This window comes from Pseudophryne corroboree, chromosome 10 (genome assembly GCF_028390025.1).
Source record: "Pseudophryne corroboree isolate aPseCor3 chromosome 10, aPseCor3.hap2, whole genome shotgun sequence".
Lineage (NCBI taxonomy): Eukaryota > Metazoa > Chordata > Amphibia > Anura > Myobatrachidae > Pseudophryne > Pseudophryne corroboree.
This window is the reverse complement of record NC_086453.1, coordinates 383,153,053-383,178,321: the sequence shown is the minus strand read 5'-3', so window position 1 is coordinate 383,178,321 and position 25,269 is coordinate 383,153,053. Positions and strand designations below refer to the sequence as shown.

The 25,269-nt window shown below is 47.5% G+C and overlaps 1 protein-coding gene across 9 annotated transcripts in view; it reads left to right on the top strand.

Annotated features, from left to right (window-relative positions):
- CASZ1 (castor zinc finger 1) overlaps positions 1–25,269 on the top strand; it is a 329,303-nt gene that overhangs the window by 267,929 nt on the left and 36,105 nt on the right. For 4 of the 9 annotated variants that reach the window (XM_063943863.1, XM_063943862.1, XM_063943869.1 and 1 more), the window contains exon 1: positions 831–979. The exons of the other annotated variants lie outside the window; for them this stretch is intronic. In XM_063943863.1, the coding sequence (XP_063799933.1) occupies positions 931–979 (49 nt within the window). In that variant the 5' untranslated portion in view covers positions 831–930. Of the gene's footprint in view, positions 1–830; positions 980–25,269 lie in introns of those variants that run through there. 9 annotated transcript variants of the gene reach the window in all.

The following is a 25,269-nucleotide window of genomic DNA, read 5'->3' as shown; positions in this document are numbered from 1 at the left end:
TACTCCCAACACACAGGGAGGCACACTACTACTACTCCCAACACACAGGGAGAGGCGCAATACTACTCCTCCCAACACACAGGGAGAGGCGCAATACTACTCCTCCCAACACACAGGGAGGCACACTACTACTCCTCCCAACACACAGGGAGAGGCGCAATACTACTCCTCCCAACACACAGGGAGAGGCGCACTACTACTCCTCCCAACACACGGAGAGGCGCAATACTACTACTCACACACAGGGAGGCACACTACTACTACTCCCAACACACAGGGAGACACACTACTACTCCTCCGCAATACTACTACTCACACACAGGGAGGCACACTACTACTACTCCCAACACACAGGGAGAGGCGCAATACTACTACTCACACACAGGGAGGCACACTACTACTACTCCCAACACACAGGGAGGCACACTACTACTCCTCCCAACACACGGAGAGGCGCAATACTACTACTCACACACAGGGAGGCGCACTACTACTACTCCCAACACACAGGGAGGCACACTACTACTCCTCCGCAATACTACTACTCACACACAGGGAGGCACAGTGCTACTCCTCACAGACATAGAGAGGGCGCAGTACTACTCACACAGAGGCACAGTGCCACTCCTCACAGACACAGAGAGGGCGCAGTACTACTCACACAGAGCCACAGTGCCACTCCTCACAGACACAGGGAGAGGGCGCAGTACTACTCACACACAGGCAGAGAGGGGCTGGCACTGTGATCTCTCACCTGCCCTCTAGCCAGTTGGTAAGGCCAGGAGGAGGCGGTGCCATCTGCGTGCTGTGCCAATCCCAGCGTGCCCGCCTGCTCCGCTGACACAGCTCCCACACACACACAGTGACATCAGTGAAACAACTTGTGATCCGGGAAGCGAATCAGCCGCAATTACATTGTAATTAAGTATTATGAAAGTTGATTATTTAAGTGACTTGAGCTTTGGATTGTCTGACTATGGTGAGTACCCGGCGCTGCCGCCGCTTCTATACTTTCTATGTAGCTGTGTATCCGGCCGCTGCACAACTTTCCTGCCGGGCTCACCGGCCACTGTGCGGGGGCTGCCGCCGGGCTTCTGTGCACAGCGCTCCGGGACTGGACGGTGCGGGCACTCCGGGAGGAGGGAGAGGGTCGGTGCGGGCACCCCGGGAGGAGGGACAGTGCGGTCACCCCGGGAGGAGGAGGAGGGAGAGGGACAGTGCGGGCACCCCGGGAGGAGGAGGACGGTTCGATACCCCGGGAGGAGGAGAGGGACGGTGCGGGCACCCCGGGAGGAGGAGGAGGGACAGTGCGGGCACCCCGGGAGGAGGAATGTGCGATACCCCGGGAGGAGGAGAGGGACGGTGCCGGCTGCTGTGTGTATATATTGTATAGATCTGGCAGTGTACTCGGCACTCACCGTACACTGCAGGCAGCGGTCACACGTAACTTTTCGCATGCGAGTTGCGGAGTCCGCTCACACTCCGGGCTGAGCTGCGGTGTGCGGGGTCGCTGTGTTATGTAACAGGTGGAAGTCAGTGACTCTGTGGCCGCTACAGGTGACTGTGACAGGGGTTCTGTGTGCTGTGCTACCCTGGGGTGTCTCGGGTCACTGGCAGGGGTGGTCCGGGACCGGTGCTGGCGGCTGCCAGTAATAAGACACTATGTGGCCGGACAGGAGTGACTCCTGGGGATGGGAAACTTCTGGCCTAGAGGTGCCGGGATTCGGGACAGTGCGGGACGGGGCTGTGTTGTGTGTATCAGACAGGGGGCAGATACCGCCGGGGATAAAGGTTTCGCCGCTTATCGCCTGATGTTCCTTGCTGTCAGCAGTAGAGACGCCGCCGTCCTCCTAACTCTCCAGGCCCCAAGATGACAGCAAATTTACATTTTTTAATTAAACGAGTGCTGAGGTTCTCTCTTCCTGGTGCTTTATGAGGGGGCCGGGTTATGGAAATGCGATGCTTGTGTACCAAAGATTACAGGAGTTGGAAAATAAATTTTACAAACACTGTCATGTAGAAGAAAAAAAGTGACTGCTTTGCATTGGCCTGTTACACAGTGATTTCCCAGGAGGCAGTGTCCCCCTCCTGCTGGTGACACAGGATCAGCCCTTCTCACTGCCATGTCCTTATATATGTACTGCCATGCCCTTATATATGTACTGCCCTTCTCACTGCCATGTCCTTATATATGTGCTGCCCTTCTCACTGCCATGTCCTTATATATGTGCTGCCCTTCTCACTGCCAGGCCCTTATATATGTACTGCCCTTCTCACTGCCATGTCCTTATATATGTGCTGCCCTTCTCACTGCCATGTCCTTATATATGTACTGCCCTTCTCACTGCCATGTCCTTATATATGTGCTGCCCTTCTCACTGCCAGGCCCTTATATATGTACTGCCCTTCTCACTGCCATGTCCTTATATATGTGCTGCCCTTCTCACTGCCAGGCCCTTATATATGTACTGCCCTTCTCACTGCCATGTCCTTATATATGTACTGCCCTTCTCACTGCCATGTCCTTATATATGTGCTGCCCTTCTCACTGCCAGGCCCTTATATATGTGCTGCCCTTCTCACTGCCATGCCCTTATATATGTACTGCCCTTCTCACTGCCAGGCCCTTATATATGTACTGCCCTTCTCACTGCCAGGCCCCACTGCCATGCCCTTATATATGTGCTGCCCTTCTCACTGCCAGGCCCTTATATATGTGCTGCCCTTCTCACTGCCATGTCCTTATATATGTACTGCCCTTCTCACTGCCAGGCCCTTATATATGTACTGCCCTTCTCACTGCCAGGCCCTTATATATGTACTGCCCTTCTCACTGCCAGGCCCTTATATATGTACTGCCTTTCTCACTGCCAGGCCCTTATATATGTACTGCCCTTCTCACTGCCAGGCCCCACTGCCATGCCCTTATATATGTGCTGCCCTTCTCACTGCCAGGCCCTTATATATGTGCTGCCCTTCTCACTGCCATGTCCTTATATATGTAGTGCCCTTCTCACTGCCAGTCCCTTATATATGTACTGCCCTTCTCACTGCCAGGCCCTTATATATGTAGTGCCCTTCTCACTGCCAGGCCCTTATATATGTAGTGCCCTTCTCACTGCCATGCCCTTATATATGTGCTGGTCTCCAGGTGTAGCCCTCTGTGTGTGGCCTGGGCTGTCAGTGTAAGGGTCCTGTGTGGGCGTGTCTACAGTGGGTGCTATACAGTGATATATAGCAGTGATGGAGAATACAGTGTCACAGGTGGTTAGGGCCTGGCCTGGGCTGTCAGTGTCCTGTGTGGGCGTGTCTATAGTGGCTCTTATACAGTGATATATAGCAGTGATGGAGAATACAGTGTCACAGGTTGTCAGGGCCTGGTCTGGGCGGTCACTGTAAGGGTCCTGTGTGGGCGTGTCTATAGTGGCTCCTATACAGTGATGTATAGCAGTGATGGAGAATACAGTGTCACAGGTGGTTAGGGCCTGGGGCTGGAGACAGTGGTGGCGGGCTCGGTAACAGGTGGGATGAGGGGAAACGTTACCTTGGCTACAAGCTGTGTTTGCATTTCACTACCTGTTTTCTACACACACACACCCTGTGACACAGCAGGCGGCTCTCCTTACACAAATGTGTTTCATTTTACATTATTACTGGGGACCAGAAGTATTTTGGATGTTGCCACATTTGGAGTATTTGCATACCATAGTGACAAGTCTTGGGGATGGGACCCAAGTTTAAGCATAGAATGTGTGTATGTTTCACATACACCTTATACACACAGCCTGCAGATCATTTTACACAATACTTTAATTTAAACACAAAGTTTGTGCACATTGAGACATCAGACAGCAAAGATGCTAGTATCTCAGCTGTGCTACAAAATATCCCTATTTCACAACATTCCATATTTTGGAACATTCGATATGGGAGACTCAACCTGTACAGTGTATGTATGTATATGTGTATATATATATATATATATAAAATGCTGTGTGTGTGTGTGTGTGTGTGTGTGTGTGTGTGTATGTATGTGTATATGTATGTGTGTGTGTGTGTGTGTGTGTGTATATATATATATATATATATAACAGCACACCCTATAGAAAACTCCGGTTTGCATTCTCCGAGATGTCATGCCACATCCCATAATGTGTATAATGAACGAGAGGGCACTCACCAGACTTTTTAAAGTGTCAATGCCTAATCTATCCATCTAGTATCATGCCAGTGAGGATCAATGTTTCAGTCCTGACACACACACACACACTACAGTACAGTACAGACAATACAGCAAGTGGGCCACATGCTGGAGTACAGGCCCAGAGTCTGAGTAACCACAGATCGTCATATCACCTTGTACAGCACTGTGTATACAGTCGTCCTCATTTACACACCTCTATTATTTCTGCAGAAAAGTCCAGATCTCATAAAACATTTCCCCTACGACCGGAAACTCTTCATATGAAAGCTTTTAGGAAGTAGGAAGGAAAGTGATTACAGAAGTGCTGGCACTGATGGCCCGAGGCTTCCCGGGCTCCAGACTACAGTGTTATCAGCGTGCAGGAGCTGCAGCCTGTGTGCAGGAACTGTATATGCCATGGAACTGATGCAACTAATTACCCTGGTCCCACAGTGTGCGCACACAATGCAATGTGTGTGGGGTTATTTGTTAGTTAAGACATAGCACAAAAATTGGACATATTTAATTGAATAACCTAGAATTTAAATTAAGGGGGTCCAAATATTAGATCTCCGAGCCACGGCATTCCAACCAACAATAATAATGGTTTACACACAACACTATTACATTGTACTACTGCAATAATAATAATATAAGAATAGAAAATGAATGTAAAAATATATCGTTCAGTATTCCCATTTAAGTGGTAAATTAGGGATTAATAACATCTAATTGCGGGGGGGGGGGGGGGGGGTAATGAAGTACAGGCTGTAGTGGGGTGGGCACGGCTGGGCAGTGTGACAGCAGATCCTGTACATTAGTTTGGGGAGGGCAGCGGGAGCCGTTTCATGGAATAATTATTGCAGGGAACCAGCTGTCAGGGGGATCTCCTAGGGGGGGGGCGCAGGCTGACTTTGTTCTGTGACACTTGATCGGTTCTGAAGGGCTGGGGGACACCTGTTAGCTGAGTGGTGAGTAGGGGGGCTTGTTAGATGGGCCTCTATGTAGCTGGAGGTCACCAGGAGCAGTGTGTGCCCCTCACAGAGAGGGGAGATGCTGCAATATGAATAATAGATATGTGGCTATTCTGTGCCCCTTATAACAATACCCCCCCCCCCCCCCCAAGTGGATGCCCATCCTCTGACACTGGCTGTGGCAGCAGGGAGATAACAGGATCTACATGTGTCAGGAATATGGAGTGATTGTGCTGTTACTATACAAGCATTATCCCACCACAATCAGAGCCCCCCCTGTAAAGTGACGGAGGCGCAGGGAAAAGTTCAGCATCCGTGCCCTGGAGAGATCTCATCCACGTCCTGCATTAAATATAACCAGAGCAATAATCTGCAGATCATGTTGCTGAACTCTCTGTGGATTTGTGAACATATGTGAGTGATAACATGCACATTAACCCTCGCTGTACAGGACAGGGCAGAGTTACACTAGTAATATACGTCTGCATTGCGATAAATCTATATGTACAGCAGAGCGCACAGCTGCGTTTCACATAGGTGGGTGAACTTGAGATGTATGTATGTACCTACCCTTTCTAGCAATGCGGAGGCTACGGGGTTATTGCCCCACGGGGTCCTCTGTGATGGCCGACACTCTTTCCTGCTACTTGAAATAAATTTGTTTTGCAAGGGCAACCTGTTTAATCACGCCGTTCTCTGGGGGCTGTGTATTCGTTTGGTTTCCGTGGTTACGCGACCATTAACTAGAAGTGAGCAATAAGGCAGCAGAGTCAAACAGGTAATAAAAAAATTAAGACCATTTTGGGCCTGGAAAGGACGGAGAGAGGGGAGAGAGACAGCTCAGATGGGATCCCTATCTGTCATGTACATCCCTTCATGTGTCAGGAATGGATATTGTATCTCAGAGAGAATGACATTTACCTTATCCCTGCATTTATACAGTATAATATCCAGCACTCCTGTATCCTAATGTTGTGCCGTATAGTGCACACTGGACATTGCTACTTAGCAGAGCCAAATCCCTCATCCTTTACAGTATATGTTGTGCAGGCATACCCTAATTCTAAACATAATGAGAGTCGCTACCATGATGAGACTTGTAGTTCCACACAGGAAATGCAGGTGCACTCTACATACTAAGCACCGCTATTCAGAATAATAAGGATAAACGCTGCAATACAACAGAGTAATGTTGAGGTGCTTAGCATAATTTTGGCCAAAGGTATGGGCCCACTAAACGCAACCAGGTGACCTCATCTGGTGGATCCTTAACATTAAAGTTCAAGGCCGGGGCACGGGACCCCCCAGGCCAGAACAAGCCAACTTCCCCAAGGCATCACACTAGTGAGAGGTTTATTTTATTTTTTTGGGAAGGGTGCTAATTCAAGCTAATGAGGTCACCTGGTCAAAATTATGCAAAGCACCTCACATTTACTCTGTTATATTACAGAGGTTATTATTATTCAGATTAGCAGTGTTTAGTATAAAGAGTGTGCGCCTGCATTTTCTCTTTTTCTCTACAGTACAAATAAAGACACAAAATTGAGGAAAAAGCGCACACCATGGTTTTAGTGTACAGCCTATGAGCCATTATGCACTCCTGCTTGGTGATATACTACATTCCAGGATCACCTTATACAGCGAGCAGCCCTTGTGCCATCTGCCCGTGCCCAGTATAAGAATAAATATATTGCACGGCCTCAGACAGTATTCCTCAGTGCTGTATATTATGTCCTGCAATGTCACTTACTAACAACCGGAGAAAAGGCCAGTTGTCTCCCCAGGAACAGGTGTCGTGGTTTGTCCTTTTGGCTTTGACGGAGCTTTTTGTTAATAACATTTTTCGGCAGACGAGCCCTTGTTTTGGGATTGTGCAGCTTTGTTGGGGTGAGGGGAGTAGCAGTTTTTAAAACAGTTGCTTGATCGCTGCATTCGGAATAGCAACAGTTGTTCTGCAAAGTGAGAAATGTTGGGACAACTGTGGATTGTGTGGATATGAGTGTACTAGCTCAGGGAGGACGTTTGGAGGGTAAAGCACACAGCTCCAATTTTGCCTTAGGATGGCAGGAAGAAATTATATCCCCAGTCTTAAAGGGAAAGTAACTAGTGAAAGTTTATCAGGAGTCCATATGTGGATACCTATTGGAGAGACCTGTAATAAATATTTCGGCCATGCACTTGTTTTTCCTCTGCATGTTCTCAGGAACGGTGTGTAATACTTGGTTAAAGGGTCACTGGATGATCAAATGGTAGGGAGTCAATAGAAATATGGTTTGTCAGAGGTCAGTGGTCCTGCAGCCTTTTCTTTGCCCAGCTAGAAGAGGTGGGCTCCAGGCAGCGGGTTGCAAACAGCAGATTAATGTGATTATCAGGTCAACACAGTTCTAAGTGTATGTTGCAGCCTGCTGCTCCCACCCTGACACTAATAAGGCAAAGTATTTCTACAAATCTAAATATAGTTTTACATGCGCTGTTTGTCCTGGTTTATGTTTTATAAAGAACATGCAGATGATGCAGCCACCTCAGTACGATTGGCCATTTACCAAGGTGGCATTGCGCAAATTACTTGGAAGAAAAAAAATCACTTTCTAACCGTTTCAAATTAAAATATGTCTTAAATTCAACACAATACTTTCATTTTCCACTACAAAGTTGAAGTGTAATATAGCATTCATTGCCTTCTTTCTTGGTTCCAAAAAAGTAAGACGCTTTTCACAGATCTTCTACAATGACTAAAAGATTGCTGGTACAATGGGAATTAAAAACATGTTTTCTCATTGGCTAATCCCCTGTGTGTTACTACTAATCTATGTTACCTAGTAGACTGCAAGGCAGCCACTCTTGCACTGCACTTCCTCAGAGTGATGCATTGTCTTCATAAGCGTTTTTTTAATGCCTGCTTTCAACATAGGTTTGGCCAAAATAGTTTAGTTATAGGGGGTCATTCAGAGTTGATCGCTCGCTAGCAGTTTTTAGCAGTCGTGCAAACGTTAAGCCGCCTCCCACTGGGAGTGTATTTTAGCTTAGCAGAAATGCGAACAAAAGGATCGCAGAGCGGCTACAAAAAAAAAATTGTGCAGTTTTTGAGTAGCTCCATACCTACTTAGCGCTTGCGATCGCTTCAGACCATTCATTTTACGGATTTGACGTCACAAACACGCCCTGCCACGTCTACGCTTTTCTTGGCACGCCTGCGTTTTTTCGAGCACTCCCTGAAAACGGTCAGTTGATACCCAGAAACGCCGACTTCCTGTCAATCACTCTGCGGCAGACATTGCGACTGAAAAGCCTCGCTAGACCTTGTGTAAAAATACATCGGCCGTTGTGAAAGCAAACATTTTCAGCTAGCTATCAACTCTGAATGACCCCCATAGTACGGAGTTCAGTAACACAACAGAGTTTCTTACCTCTTTGCACAGCAATGTATCTTATGTCACCAAGATAATGGATGACTTTACATAGATGGTGTAGGTAGCGATGTCGCATTAGCAAAGCTAGCTATCACCAAGTATGTATTCTACAGCTGTGTCGCCAACACTTGCGGTGCAGAAGTACATAAACACACCAGCAATTCTGTTTCTGGTTTGATGGAATTTAACACTGATAGTTCTGAACAGCTTCATTGAAGCGATGAGAGAAAAAATAACAGGCTCCTATGTGTCAAGCCACATTACCGGCCTGCGCTCTGTAGGGCGATTGTGCAGGGTTTGGACCTCCTCTACCATGCATCTTCTCAGCTGTCAGCAAGAGACTTTACAAAGCAGCTTTATTAATCAAATACAAATATGCAAAATGCTTATTGATTGTTTATACCTGCTGCTCTGTGAATGAAGGACTTTTAGGAATCAGTAAGAAAATAATTAACAGTAGCTGAAAAATAAACATTATACATTGCTGCACAAGTCACTCCGGCCACCTAAGTGTGATCCCCAACGCCCTGGTCCCCTCAGTCCTCCCGAGTGTGATCCCTATTCGGCCTCTGCATAGTGCCACTGTACTAGCACTGACTGATGTATGTCTCCCAGTGCTGTGATGTTCTGCACCCTTGGCTCACAGTATGGAGTATAATTCTACTCTTGCTGTAAGATTCTACATGTCTCCAAGTGGTGTAATCCAGCCACAATTGTTACCTCAGAACCTTCCCATGTTACTTAAGATTTCTGTGACTCTGCTAGCTTACGTAGGTTTCCAGTGACCTCCTAGCAGACCAACTCTGAATCAGAGTGCGAAACGCTAGCAAAACTCTATCAGATTTCCCAGCAATGACCTGGCAGCACACGTTAGTCTTCCACCTGCACCACACAGAGTCCACCCTCCCAGGAGTGCCATCCACCTGCACCACACAGAGTCCACCCTCCCAGGAGTGCCATCCACCTGCACCACACAGAGTCCACCCTCCCAGGAGTGCCATCCACCTGCACCACACAGAGTCCACCCTCCCAGGAGCGCCATCCACCTGCACCACACAGAGTCCACCCTCCCAGGAGCCCCATCCACCTGCACCACACAGAGTCCACCCTCCCAGGAGCGCCATCCACCTGCACCACACAGAGTCCGCCCTCCCAGGAGCGCCATCCACCTGCACCACACAGAGTCCGCCCTCCCAGGAGCCCCATCCACCTGCACCACACAGAGTCCACCCTCCCAGGAGCCCCATCCACCTGCGCCACACAGAGTCCACCCTCCCAGGAGCCCCATCCACCTGCACCACACGGAGTCCGCCCTCCCAGGAGCCCCATCCACCTGCACCACACAGAGTCCACCCTCCCAAGAGCCCCATCCACCTGCGCCACACAGAGTCCACCCTCCCAGGAGCCCCATCCACCCGCACCACACAGAGTCCACCCTCCCAAGAGCCCCATCCACCTGCGCCACACAGAGTCCACCCTCCCAGGAGCCCCATCCACCTGCACCACACAGACTCAGCCCTCCCAGGAGCCCCATCCACCTGCACCACACAGAGTCCGCCCTCCCAGGAGCCCCATCCACCTGCACCACACAGAGTCCACCCTCCCAGGAGCGCCATCCACCTGCACCACACAGAGTCCACCCTCCCAGGAGCCCCATCCACCTGCACCACACAGACTCAGCCCTCCCTGGAGCCCCATCCACCTGCACCACACAGACTCAGCCCTCCCAGGAGCGCCATCAACCTGCACCACACAGACTCAGCCCTCCCAGGAGCGCCATCCACCTGCACCACACAGAGTCCGCCCTCCCAGGAGCCCCATCCACCTGCACCACACAGAGTCCACCCTCCCAGGAGCCCCATCCACCTGCGCCACACAGAGTCTGCCCTCCCAGGAGCGCCATCCACCTGCGCCACACAGAGTCCGCCCTCCCAGGAGCGCCATCCACCTGCACCACACAGAGTCCGCCCTCCCAGGAGCCCCATCCACCTGCACCACACAGAGTCCACCCTCCCAGGAGCCCCATCCACCTGCACCACACAGACTCAGCCCTCCCAGGAGCCCCATCCACCTGCACCACACAGAGTCCACCCTCCCAGGAGCCCCATCCACCTGCACCACACAGAGTCCACCCTCCCAGGAGCCCCATCCACCTGCACCACACAGAGTCCGCCCTCCCAGGAGCCCCATCCACCTGCACCACACAGAGTCCGCCCTCCCAGGAGCCCCATCCACCTGCACCACACAGAGTCCGCCCTCCCAGGAGCCCCATCCACCTGCACCACACAGAGTCCGCCCTCCCAGGAGCACCATCCACCTGCACCACACAGACTCAGCCCTCCCAGGAGCGCCATCCACCTGCACCACACAGAGTCCACCCTCCCAGGAGCCCCATCCACCTGCACCACACAGAGTCCGCCCTCCCAGGAGCCCCATCCACCTGCACCACACAGAGTCCGCCCTCCCAGGAGCGCCATCCACCTGCACCACACAGAGTCCACCCTCCCAGGAGTGCCATCCACCTGCACCACACAGAGTCCACACTCCCAGGAGCCCCATCCACCTGCACCACACAGAGTCCACCCTCCCAGGAGTGCCATCCACCTGCACCACACAGAGTCCGCCCTCCCAGGAGCCCCATCCACCTGCACCACACAGAGTCCACCCTCCCAGGAGCCCCATCCACCTGCACCACACAGAGTCCGCCCTCCCAGGAGCCCCATCCACCCGCACCACACAGAGTCCGCCCTCCCAGGAGCCCCATCCACCTGCACCACACAGAGTCCACCCTCCCAGGAGCGCCATCCACCTGCACCACACAGAGTCCACCCTCCCAGGAGTGCCATCCACCTGCACCACACAGAGTCCACCCTCCCAGGAGCCCCATCCACCTGCACCACACAGAGTCCACCCTCCCAGGAGCCCCATCCACCTGCACCACACAGAGTCCGCCCTCCCAGGAGCCCCATCCACCTGCACCACACAGAGTCCACCCTCACAGGAGCCCCATCCACCTGCACCACACAGAGTCCGCCCTCCCAGGAGCGCCATCCACCTGCACCACACAGAGTCCGCCCTCCCAGGAGCCCCATCCACCTGCACCACACAGAGTCCACCCTCCCAGGAGCCCCATCCACCTGCACCACACAGAGTCCGCCCTCCCAGGAGCGCCATCCACCTGCACCACACAGAGTCCGCGCTCCGAGTCCGCCCTCCTAGGAGCGCCATCCACCTGCACCACACAGAGTCCGCCCTCCCAGGAGCGCCATCCACCTGCACCACACAGAGTCCACCCTCCCAGGAGTGCCATCCACCTGCACCACACAGAGTCCACCCTCCCAGGAGCCCCATCCACCTGCACCACACAGAGTCCACCCTCCCAGGAGCCCCATCCACCTGCACCACACAGAGTCCGCCCTCCCAGGAGCCCCATCCACCTGCACCACTTGGCCTTCCCAGCAATGTGATCCAGACTCACTATAGCTTCCTGACATTATAATGCCCCCAGCTGCTAGCTCTCATGCCTCCCAGGACTGTGATCCCCAGTGACCAGTTCACACTAGCCCTACATGAGTGTAATTCTCTGGCCTCCTGGGAGTCTCCAGCCCTTGACTAGCTCAGGCCCCCAAAGTGAGGGAGCATGTACAAGTGAACTGCATGGACGAGATCTGTATGGAAATGAAGAATTTAGGCTAATGGAGCTCAACCATTTCTAATTTTGTGATGGCAGGAGGATTTTGATTGAAAGTAATTAAGCAAGCTAGCTGTAAAATTAATTAAAGCAAAAGGGGGGGGGGGATTTTATTGGATTGGATAGCGATATAGCGGCTGTCAGATGGGGGACGGATGGGGGTGACCTGAATTCTCTGCCCTCCCTCCTCCCACCCGGGACGTTTATGTCACTTTAATCTCCTTACAGCGGCTGGTGTGCATTTGTTTGAAATAATCAAGGAAATATGGTCAGAAATTGTCAGCTTTCAGATCTAATTTACCTGACAGGCTGGCGCTGGAGAGGGGGACTGTGTGTCTCTGTGTGATTGTGTGTGAGTCTGGGAAAGCTGTTTGTGTTACCTGTGTAATTGTGTGTGTTTAATGATGGTGTGCTTGTGTTTATTCCAGCCTGAGATGTTTATTACTGTGTGATTTGTGTCAGGCAGAGCACTCGTACAACTTTGCTGAATCGGAGAATTTCCAGTATTCTCCACCTGCCTATTCCATCCGCTCTAACCAGCTTTAGGGTTTAGTATATATAGGATTAAGAAGGTGACTGTAATTCCTGTGCCCAGATGGTTGACAACAAGCTAAGCCAGTGCAGGCACACAGCAGGCAAGTGGAGCCCGTGTAGATAATGCTGATACAGTATATAGGATAACGTAGGAATCCTGTATCCTTTCTATAAAGTAACAATGAGTCTTCTATATCATCTATATTATACACCTGACTGTCTCGTGTAAATGTATTCTGAGCTGTGCGTGCAAAGTGAACCTCATATGTTAAATGAAATCCTATCTGTCATAAATTTTGTTATTTTGGGGGGTTTACACGAGTTGGGAATTTGGAGATATTTGCAGCCTGGCTTGGAACTCCTATTATTTCAGCTTAGTTTGTGTTCTAAGCACAATATTACTTTCCAACTTCCACGTGCAAATATCTGAACATGTGCTGATGATTCTTATGTACAATGTATGATTGTATACCTGAGGGCTCATACACACGGGTGACACAATTACCAGCGTAGACACAAAGTGACAGAAGTCCTACCGCAGCATTGTGTATTATGTACTTAATGAATGTTCCATACTAAATTACAACTCAGCGCTGCAGGGAACGCCAACACTGGCGCAAGGTGAACGCTTGTCAGAAAGTGTGTGTGAGAGTACAGATCTATCCACTGACGTTATTTCTTGGACTACTGGCATCAAAGCCGCTGTTCTGGGCTTTAAGTACAAGCATTAAACGTGAACAATCTATTCCACTCGTCACTTAGAATACTCTATAGATGTGCATTGATGTTATACAAGTCAGTGCCACACACACACGTATGCCTCCCAAATCCTGCATGACCCCCCGTGGCCCTGGTTCCCAACACATCAGCCTCACCCTCTGCCTCTCATCCATCCTCTCATTCTAGGATTTGTTTCCCTGGCTCTGCTACAGACTTTCCCTGCCAGAACAGGGCCCTGTAAAATGCTGGCGCTGCCAAAAACCCAGTGTGTGCTACAGCTCCCCAAACATCCCTTTATTTTTATTGTTCTGTTAATTACTGTTTAAACTTTAATAAGTCACTTCATCAGGAGGGGACCTCTAGTGAAGAGATCTGTGCAAACAGAGCACTCGGAGGGACCCGCTTAAATCGCAGCCTTTTCTCCAATGTGGGAATGTTTGTTTAGGAAGAAAACCTGTTATTTTAGGACCGGTTACACAAAACAAGAATTGCGACAGTTAAATGATCAGGGCTTGTGAAGCAGACGGCTGCGGAGAGCCCAGGCGATGTGAAGCTACTAAGAGACACGGGAACACACTGTGCTAGGCAAAATATCATGGAATGATATAGGTGTAGCAGTGCTCTGTGGCCGGCTGGGTGTTCTAGTTCAGCAGGAATGTGATCGGCTGCTGTCAGACAGAAAGGAACATGACTGTATGTAATAGCACACACACATGCATGTTCGCCTTTATCTATATGTACGTATACACACGGACACTTCAATCTGTCCCCCGTGGCTAAGGAAAGCATCTATTTAAAAAAATAAATGCAAGGATATTTCCATATTCGTGTAAATTGCTTTAAAAGCATTTTATCTTGTCATAAAAAGCAAGAGTGCTGTGCGAGTGATCCTGGCCTGAGATGATTGGACAGCAGCGCACGGGCTGCTAATGGCCATTTTGCTCCGGGGTGGCTTATTAAAAAATTTATACACAAATGCTTAAAATTGCATAAATTATTTAAAAAAAAAAAAGGAACCAAGTAAGCACTTTAATCACTCTGCGCCCCCCCCCCTTCCTTTGTTGCCCACACAAAATGACAATGAAGAAAATAAAGTGTAGCCCGGTCTGTGGTTGGCGGGCTGCTAAGTTTGTGCCAGCTTACGTGTCAGGACCTTATTTCTTACATTCTGCTCCTTGTCGTCCCTTTTCTGCTTTCCCGTCCTTACACTAGACCATACATCTGTGTGTACCTGTATTTCCCATCACAGGGTGACGTGTATATACCACATTTATCTTGGATGTTTTTAGTTTTTTTGAAATGCATTAGGGATATTTATGTCATGAATGGGTCATGGACAATTTTTCTAGAAATGTAATTTTTCGATTTTTTTTTTCAGGCATCAGTAATTGGCATCTCTTAGCGAGCGATTCAATTGTCGTCGTCCCCCCACCACCCATGCGGCTACCACTAGGGGGTGCAAAACTGAGCAATTCCACCATTTAGACCCCTGTTAGCTGCGGGGGTGACATTTCTTCTCGTTGCCCCGATGTGTGGGGAGAAATGTGTGCAAAGTCCGTGGTCAGTTTGAGCGCCCTAACCAGGACTTTAGAGTATATTAGTCGCTATTAACGGGTAAAAGCCGTCTATTTGGGCATCTGATCAAATAGACGGCTCTGAAGGGAGCTCATTACTTTAGGCCCCTAAAAAAAACCATTTGATTTGCCCCCATAATGTGCTTGAATAGTTGTAAATATTTATACAGACATATTAGGATGATGCGCCAGGTTGTCCGGTATGTGCGCGGTGTGCTGGACACTGGGTAACGCCTCTCCATGCCGAGGGTCCAGCGCTTTAACGTTTAATCAAAGTTCTTATCTTTGTGTGTGGCACAGTAAGTCCTTGTGAAGTGCCCAGCGTCACACAAAGAGGGTCATTCCGAGTTGATCGCTCGCTAGCAGTTTTAGCAGCCGTGCAAACGCTATGCCGCCGCCCACTGGGGAGTGTATTTTAGCTTAGCAGAAGTGCGAACGCCTGTGCAGCCGAGCTCTGCAAAAACAGTTTGTGCAGTTTCAGAGTAGCTCTGAACCTACTCAGCGCTTGCGATCACTTCAACCTATTCCTGTCCGGATTTGATGTCACACACCCGCCCAGCGAACGCCCAGTCACGCCTGCGTTTTTTCAGACACGCCTGCATTTTTGCAAACACTCCCTGAAAACGGTCAGTTGACACCCAGAAATGCCCCCTTCCTGTCAATTTTCTTGAGGCCGTCAGTGCGAAGGAAAACTTAGCTAGAACCTGAGCACAGCCACAAAGAGCTTTGTACCCGTACGTCTTGCATGCGCATTGCGGGGCATGCGCACAAATGCTGTTTTTTCACCTGATCGCTGCGCTGTGAAAATCGGCAGCGAGCGATCAACTCGAAATGACCCCCAAAGCTGAACTGTGGGTGATAATAAGAGAACAGGACTTGGTAAATCACGGTAACGCCGGCCATAGATTGCAGAAATGCGATTTATATGTAACTTTTTCCCTGTGTAAGTTGTGGTGTGTCCTGACGGCAGCAGCGGTTGTGTAGCTGTTGTGTTAGTGAGATGCCCTAGCAGGCAGGCAGAGCTGAGCTGGCTCTACATTGATTTGTGTGCATGGTGCAGCTGCCGACCTCTATTGAGGAACAAACATAATCAGCACTGACGCAAATTAGATGGTTATTCGTTTTGAAAATTGACAGAAAAACAATAAAAAAGATGAAATGCTCCCAAATCAATAGATATAATGAAATTCAAATAATCCGAGAGATGAGGTCTCCATGGCAACTGATAATGTGGAAAAGAAAACAATTTAATAAAGGACAGACACACTTTGCAAACAGATTGGCGAAGGAGGGGGGGGGGGGGGGGGTTGGTTACTGTGTCTTCGTGAAGGATCACTGTCCGTCCCAAGGACGGCTGCAATAATTAAGAGGGCCTTTCGGTCCAGAAAGTGCAGATTCAGGTTTTAATACACAAAATTATTTCAGGAGCAGTGAATCGGAAAGTCGTTTGTTTTGACCTTCCAGTGAGGCCTGCAGCAGGGCATGGCGGAGACGCCAGGGCTGGAAGGGCTGAGTTATGGCATATTTGTGTTTTTATAGAGCTGAGGGGAGGGGGAGAGGTTAAACAGTATTTACAGCTCACTTGTTTTCAGAAGGAGAGAGAAATTGAGTTTATGGAGGGAAAAAAAAATGCACGCATTGGATTGATTATTCTCTCCCTGTTCCATCATGGGTAAAGCTAGGGGGCATTGTGAGGGTTTCATAAGGGTGATGCTATCTGTTCTGGTCACATTGGCTCTTCTGGTGGGTTGGCGAGGAAGGGCACCAGCTTTTCAGAGGGTACAATGTCTATATGATGTAAGGCAATGGACGATATGTCTAATGATGACCTGGTGAGGACAGTGCCTCTTGTAGCGGGCCGTGAAAGACAATGCCTCTAATGGCAGGCCGATGCCTCTTGAGGCGAGCCAGTGTGTGACGATGCCTCTTGAGGCGGGCCAGTGTGGGACAATGCCTCTAGTGGCGGGCCAGTGGGGGACAGTACCTCTTGTGGTCGGATGATATGTCTGCTGACGACCTCGTGAGGACAATGTCTCTTATGATGGCCCATGATGGACGATGCCTCCAGTGGTGGGCCAGTGTGGGATGATGCCTCCAGTGGCGGGCCAGTGTGGGACGATGCCTCTAGTGGCAGGCCAGTGTGGGACGATGCCTCTAGTGGCGGGCCAGTGTGGGACGATGCCTCTAGTGGCGGGCCAGTGTGGGAGGATGCCTCTAGTGGTGGGACAATGCCTCTAGTGGTAGGCCAGTGTGGGACAGTGCCACTTGTGGTGGGATGATATGTCTGCTGACGACCTGGTGAGGAGTGAGGACAATGTCTCTTATGATGGCCCATGAGGGACGATGCCTCTAGTGGCGGGCCAGTGTGGGACGATGCCTCTAGTGGCGGGCCAGTGTGGGACGATGCCTCTAGTGGTGGGCCAGTGTGGGACGATGCCTCTAGTGGTGGGCCAGTGTGGGACGATGCCTCTAGTGGTGGGCCAGTGTGGGACGATGCCTCTTGTGGCGGGCCAGTGTGGGATTATTGTAGCTGAATGTAAGACTTTTTGATTAGATGACTTGTGTAACAATCTGCCATGTAGATGATATTGGGCTTTGGATGAAGAGATGACCGTAGATACTTTTCGTAGCTGACATGGGCTATTATTATGGTATGGTGGAGAATGGTACCAGTTAATTTGAATGGCTGGAAAGGAATGACGGGTTGATAAAGAATTACACTTGCTAATACGATGGGGATGAAATGATGTCAGATATTTATGCTCGTCTTCCGATTATCCCAATGTGCTCCTCAGAGGGCAGGACTGTGAACATTAATGGCAATCTTTTTAAAGAGCCAAGATAAAAAAGTTAGAAGCCAACAATATTGTATATTACAAGGACAAATTTATGTAACATGACTGAGGGTGTATCCAACACCTACAGAGGTGCTTCCCCCAATATCTCCATTTATTAGGAATAGATGCCGTGCACGTCTGCATGGCGGCCGAGGCAGCCGTTTTAGCAGGGCGCAGTGCGTGAAAACGACACTAAGCACAGGTGAACGCCTTCCAGCCATCCATATTTATCTTATCATGTTAGCGAGTGCGGTGCAATGTCCTGCAGGGTTCTACAAATGATCCCGTACCAGACCTACTGATGGGGTCACCAGGACGAGTCCTTCCCCTCTTATTACCCCTTTCCCGGATTATTCATTAACCACTTAACTGACGATTTTTGTGGCAAAAAAATGCTCAGACATTATCCGGATTTTTTATTTAAAAAGTCTTTTTAACAATATATCTGAATATATTATTTTTAAAATATATATACCTAGGGGGTGTATACGCCATGTCCCCATATCCCTGTGTCCATAGGCCCCCACTGATCAGTGCTTTTTATATTACATGGGTAGAAACTGAGTCAGATTGTCTTCTGACCATACAGACAATGTGCTGATCGCAGGAAGAGGCATCTTTCATAGTTGATATAAAAGTAATTATGCAGTACTTATTTTCCCCAAACACGTTTATGCAGCATTACACAATTATTAAGCTGAGCGTAGACCCTGCACACTAGTAGCCGTGTGTCAGGTTTCTTGTGCGCTGGACAAATACATTACAATACGGCACAAATGTATTAAGTCTGAAGAAGAGAAAGTTAAGACGGATAAAGAGAAAGTACCGGCCAACCAGCTCCTGTCATTTTTCAAACAGCCTGTAACATGACCGTTAGGCGCTGATTGGCTGGTGCTTTCTCTTTATCCGCCTTTTTAAGACTTAATACATTTGGGCCTATGTTATTGTTGGCACCACTTGCTTTGTGTCTCGTGTAGTGTGACTACTGTATATCACAGAGGCACAGGGTCTCATATATTGCAGTACATTTGAACAAACACTATACTATACACCAGAGGTTCCCAAACTGTGTGCCGTGGCTCCCTGGGGTGCCTCGGGACACTTGCAGGGGTGCCCTGGGTTGGTGGTCCAGGACCAATTCAAATTATTCATGGTCAATATAATAGGCAAAACCAGTGCTGGTGGCTGCCAGTCATAAAATATGTGGCCAAACAGAAGCAAATCCTGTCCCTCACCACACAACTGACCCTGAGGATGACATATAAACGCCATCTACTTAATGTAATATTTCTTTCTAAATTTCTCAATAAGAAATTTTTAGCCTAGGGGTGCCGTGAAAAAAATTCTGATATTCTAGGGCGCCGTGATTCAAAAAAGTTTGGAAACCACTGGGTTACACTATAATATGCACTTTTACAAAATTGTGTATTTACGCTGCTGGGAACATTAGTGTAATTACCAAGTTGGGGGAGGGGAGTGGGTGGAGTTTCAGCCGCCTGCAGGGACTGATTGGACGAAATCCCTATGTCTGCAGTTTTTGGCTGCGGCGGTGTTATGTAGCAGAAAACGTTGAAGTGCTGTAGAGAGCAGTGGCGTACTCTCTACAGTGTGATATTGCAGGAGCGGGGTAATTGCGTTATCTTCCATCTTTGCTAAATAGCAGGGACACTGAAATACGTTATGTTTCGGCATAATTTAGTTAACAATTTGCTTGCTGAACAGAGCCCGTATCATGATACTAAATGGTGCTATATACATAATGTTTTTTTGCCATTGGTAATTTACGACACCGGTAATAAAAAGTTAGATTTCATTCGGGCAGGATGAGATACTTCCAGATGGGAACGGAGAGGGTTTTCCCCAACATTTTCTAAACTTCTAGAAACCCTGCCATACCCCAGCTGCCACTTCTGCCGAGTGCAGGTGATTTCCCAACTATTTCATGCACTTCTCCCAGGTCGCTTGTTGTAGGTTTATGGGAGGTCACATACAAGTGAATTAACCCCATTGTGTGGTGAAATAATCATTATTTCCAGTGTAAACAGTGCAGCTATGGAGGGTCTGCGGGCCGATGTGTAATGTAGGCTACAGTACATTGTTCTAGCTCCATCCGGAGAAGAGCATACATCTATAGGAAGAAATATGTGCTCATTTTTCTTAAGCAGCATTCACACTGAATGAAATGTTTAGAAGTCTCGCCAAGGGGTAACTTTATTTCCTACCAGGGAGTTCAGAGAGACGCACAGACACAGCCATAAAACAGAGTGCAGGGAGCTGACAGCCGGCCCTGCATTAGAAAACCTATAATTCAGCAGGGATGCCAGGTCCTACCCCCCTCTCCTTGCACGCCATGATTTACTGATATAACAAGGGAGGGGGGCTTATTTCTCCGGACCAGAAGAGAAGGGACACCGGCACATTACAGACTGCACCGCAGGAGGGTCCGGTTATCATGACAATATGTCTCACTGTACATATTACACCATGCCGCTTTAGGGGGCCACACACTCTACTTCTGCCTTCCAACCAAACCTAAATGGCTCTGCTACAGCAGACCTACGTCCTTTACATGTCGCACTGAATCAGAACAAGAGGGATTTACCAAGATGCCATCAATCTAGATGAAGAAAGCTGCTTAGATCTTGGGTAAAGCTAGTAGTAAATACCACGTTCTCAGCGATGGTTGCTGAATGCTCTGGCCCAATGGAGGACTGCCTCCGAGGATCACACCTTTCACATGTGCTAGATGCAGCAGGAATCCGTGTTCCCCATCCCTGCCTCTTATTGCAATGTGTCCTTTCTAATTGCATATTTGTTGAGCAGTGTTGACCCATTGCCTGGTACTAAACCAAATGCCAGATTGTTATTTCCAGGAGAAATGTTCTGATTACAGGAGGTGTACATCCTGCCATTCTATTATGCCTGGTCCCTATCTGTATAATGCATCTATGGAAGTCATAGCGGGGGATTCATTTGCACATGCCATGTCAGCTCATTCAGAATATAGACGGAAACTCTGCCTTTCTATACATTGTACATACACTTAATGTAGAAAGTAGATGATAGGTTTAGACGGTGACAGTCCGGTTGCGCCATGATGCATTGTGGGAGTTACCGCAGAGCGCTGAGGCTTTTCCAGGACTACCGCCAAAGATTTAATATTTGTTTGAAATGAGAAACGATTCTCAAATGAATTTGGAGAGCTGTGGAATTAATGTCACCTCCCTTTCAATTTCTGATGCCTGCTGATTTGAATATTTATAAATATCAGTAAATTATTTATTGGGGCAATCTGCTGTACCATTTAACAATTGCAGTTAACGCTTTACTTACTACATCTGTATCTTATACGTTGTGATACTGATACCTTTCCTAGTAGTCCACTACCATTGCACAGCATTGCTATTTCTGCAGATGTAAGCCGTCGTTTTCATGTGTAATCTGTATTATGGGTATTAATACTCCGCACCATACATACAGTAGTGCTTGTTACCACTGCATTACTCTCCGTGTCTGTGTGTAGCGCACTGGGCATTGTTCATACGTCATCCCCTGGGGTCGTCCTGGCACAGTCTGATAGAGGTGACAGGTTCCAGTTTGTGCCAGAGATACAAGTGTTGATGTTTATGGGTGAATTGTCTGTACTGCGGAGACGATCGGTTTATCAGATGCCAGTAATTAAGTTTATCTAATGAAAATACACAGGATTAATATTTCATCTGGCTATTTTGGGGATTTGGTAGTAGCAAGCTGCGTAAATAACAGTGTTGGAAACACAAGCCTCTCCACTTACAGGATAAGCTTCCTGCGTTATGTGTGGTGAACGTAGTGACGCGGATCAGAGGTATTCCTGCACTTTGACGCTGTATGGGGTTCTGGATAATTTGCAGTGGTGTTTTCTGACTAGTTACAATTGAGTATAAAAAATCAGCATTACAGTATGAACCGAAGCAAAAATTGTCTAATTCCAAAACCATGTTATTGTATAGTGGGAAGCGCTGACATTAGCGAGATGTACTTGTATGCAGCCAGAAGCGTTCAGAAGGAGAAATAAAATTCTGGCTATATGAAAAGTATCTTTTTAATTACAGAAACTGTCTAGCTAATTGCCACCCCTTTTGTACACACTTCTGTCACTCCCAGGCCTATCACGTAACCATACATAGAAGAACACACCATACTTCTGTTGTCGCTAGTTCAGGGTGTGGAAGTGTCGCTGTTTCCTATAGTGCCATGTCCATTGGTATTCCGGGGCATTTTGGTTGTGTTTTGCATTTACTGGGAAAGCCTAGGCCATCTCCGAGAATTATTCTGATTTCTAAGGCACCATACATAGGCAAATCGCATACCGGATTTCTAAGGCCCAGATTTATCCAGCCTTGGAGAGTGATAAATTGCACGGTGGTAAAGTAACAACCAATCGCCTCCTGTCATTTTTCAAACACAGGCTGTAACCTTCTAGAAGAATTACATTACGGCTGGGTGTTTCTGGGAAACATGGGTAACCAGACAGTTTGCTGTCCCTGCATTATTTCAGTGCTGATATAAAGGAACGCTAAGGTGAGGGGTTTCCTGAGCTACACACATGGGCAAGTTGTTGCTTGAAGACCGATTCCATTATTGCAAAGCAATTGTGTGGGTCATTTTACTTCATGTCAGCAGTCTACTAACTTGGCTGGGTCACTATCCGAAAAATAATCCAGCAATGCAAAGAGAAAAAAGCTATAAAATGGAAATTTTGTTGCAGCAGATTCACCAGACTTGGAGATGGGGCCAGAAAGTGGCAAGGTCGTGCGGGGAGGGCCGACACAGAACAAGGTCATTCCTGGCCTGAGAGCAATAATGGCTTTTATTGATAAGCTGTACGGCAGTGTGCTGTATATGGAAAATACCTGTTTTAGTGCATTAGTGTACAGAGCTATATGTCATTTATACTGGACACATCGCTCGCTGACCTAATGGAACACATAGAATATCACAATTCAGTAGTTGCTGACCTATGTACAAATACGCTGTTTTATGATTGCTGGTGGATATACTGCGGTACAGTTTTATTGAAGGGTGGATATATTGGGGTACATTGTATGATAGGTGGATGATATGTTGAGGTACAGTGTTATTGTTGGACACATTGGGGTACTGTAGTTTTTATGATTCGGTGGATATATCGTGTCACAATTTAGTATTATACTGGACATATTTAGGTGCGGTGTTATTGGTGGATATATCGTGTCACAATTTAGGATTATACTGGACATATTTAGGTGCAGTGTTATTGGTGGATATATCGTGTCACAATTTAGGATTATACTGGACATATTTAGGTGCAGTGTTATTGGTGGATATATCGTGTCACAATTTAGGATTACTGGACATATTTATGTGCAATATATCGGGGTACAGTATGGTTACTGGACATATTTAGGTGCAGTGTTATTGGTGGATATATCGGGGTAGTTTATGGTTACTGGACATATTTAGAGGCAGTGTTTATTGGTGGATATATCGTGTCATAGTTTAGGATTACTGGACATATTTATGTGCAATATATCGGGGTACAGTATGGTTACTGGACATATTAAGGTCCAGTGTTATTGGTGGATATATCGGGGTAGTTTATGGTTACTGGACATATTTACATGCAGTGTTATTGGTGGATATATCGTGTCACAATTTAGGATTACTGGACATATTTAGGTGCAGTGTTATTGGTGGATATATCGGGGTAGTTTATGGTTACTGGACATATTTAGGTGCAGTGTTTATTGGTGGATATATTGTGTCACAATTTAGGATTACTGGACATATTTAGGTGCAGTGTTATTGGTGGATATATCTGGATATAGTTTAGGATTATACTGGACATATTTAGGGGCAGTGTTTATTGGTAGATATATCGAGTCATAGTTTAGGATTACTGGACATATTTATGTGCAATATATCGAGGTACAGTATGGTTACTGGACATATTTAGGGGCAGTGTTTATTGGTGGATATATCGTGTCATAGTTTAGGATTACTGGACATATTTATGTGCAATATATCGGGGTACAGTATGGTTACTGGACATATTTAGGGGCAGTGTTTATTGGTGGATATATCGTGTCATAGTTTAGGATTACTGGACATATTTAGGTGCAGTGTTATTGGTGGATATATCGGGGTAGTTTATGGTTACTGGACATATTTAGGTGCAGTGTTATTGGTGGATATATTGTGTCACAATTTAGGATTACTGGACATATTTAGGTGCAGTGTTATTGGTGGATATATCTGGATACAGTTTAGGATTATACTGGACATATTTAGGGGCAGTGTTTATTGGTGGATATATCGTGTCATAGTTTAGGATTACTGGACATATTTAGGTGCAGTGTTATTGGTGGATATATCTGGATACAGTTTAGGATTATACTGGACATATTTAGGGGCAGTGTTTATTGGTGGATATATCGTGTCATAGTTTAGGATTACTGGACATATTTATGTGCAATATATCGGGGTACAGTATGGTTACTGGACATATTTAGGGGCAGTGTTTATTGGTGGATATATCGTGTCATAGTTTAGGATTACTGGACATATTTAGGTGCAGTGTTATTGGTGGATATATCGGGGTAGTTTATGGTTACTGGACATATTTAGGTGCAGTGTTATTGGTGGATATATCGTGTCACAATTTAGGATTACTGGACATATTTAGGTGCAGTGTTATTGGTGGATATATCTGGATACAGTTTAGGATTATACTGGACATATTTAGGGGCAGTGTTTATTGGTGGATATATCGTGTCATATTTTAGGATTACTGGACATATTTATGTGCAATATATCGGGGTACAGTATGGTTACTGGACATATTTAGGTGCAGTGTTATTTGTGGATATATCGGGGTAGTTTATGGTTACTGGACATATTTAGGTGCAGTGTTATTGGTGGATACATCGGGTCACAGTTTATGGTTACTGGACATATTTAGGTGCAGTGTTATTGGTGGATATATCGCGTACAGTTTATGGTTACTGGACATATTTACGTGCAGTGTTATTGGTGGACATATCAGGATACAGTTTATGGTTACTGGACATATTTACGTGCAGTGTTATTGGTGGATATATCAGGATACAGTGTATGGTTACTGGACATATTTAGGGGCAGTGTTATTGGTGGATATATCGGGGTACAGTTTATGGTTACTGGACATATTTACATGCAGTGTTATTGGTGGATATATCGGGGTACAGTTTATGGTTACTGGACATATTTATGTGCAGTGTTTTTGGTGGACATATCAGGCTACAGTGTATGGTTACTGGACATATTTACGTGCAGTGTTGGTGGATATA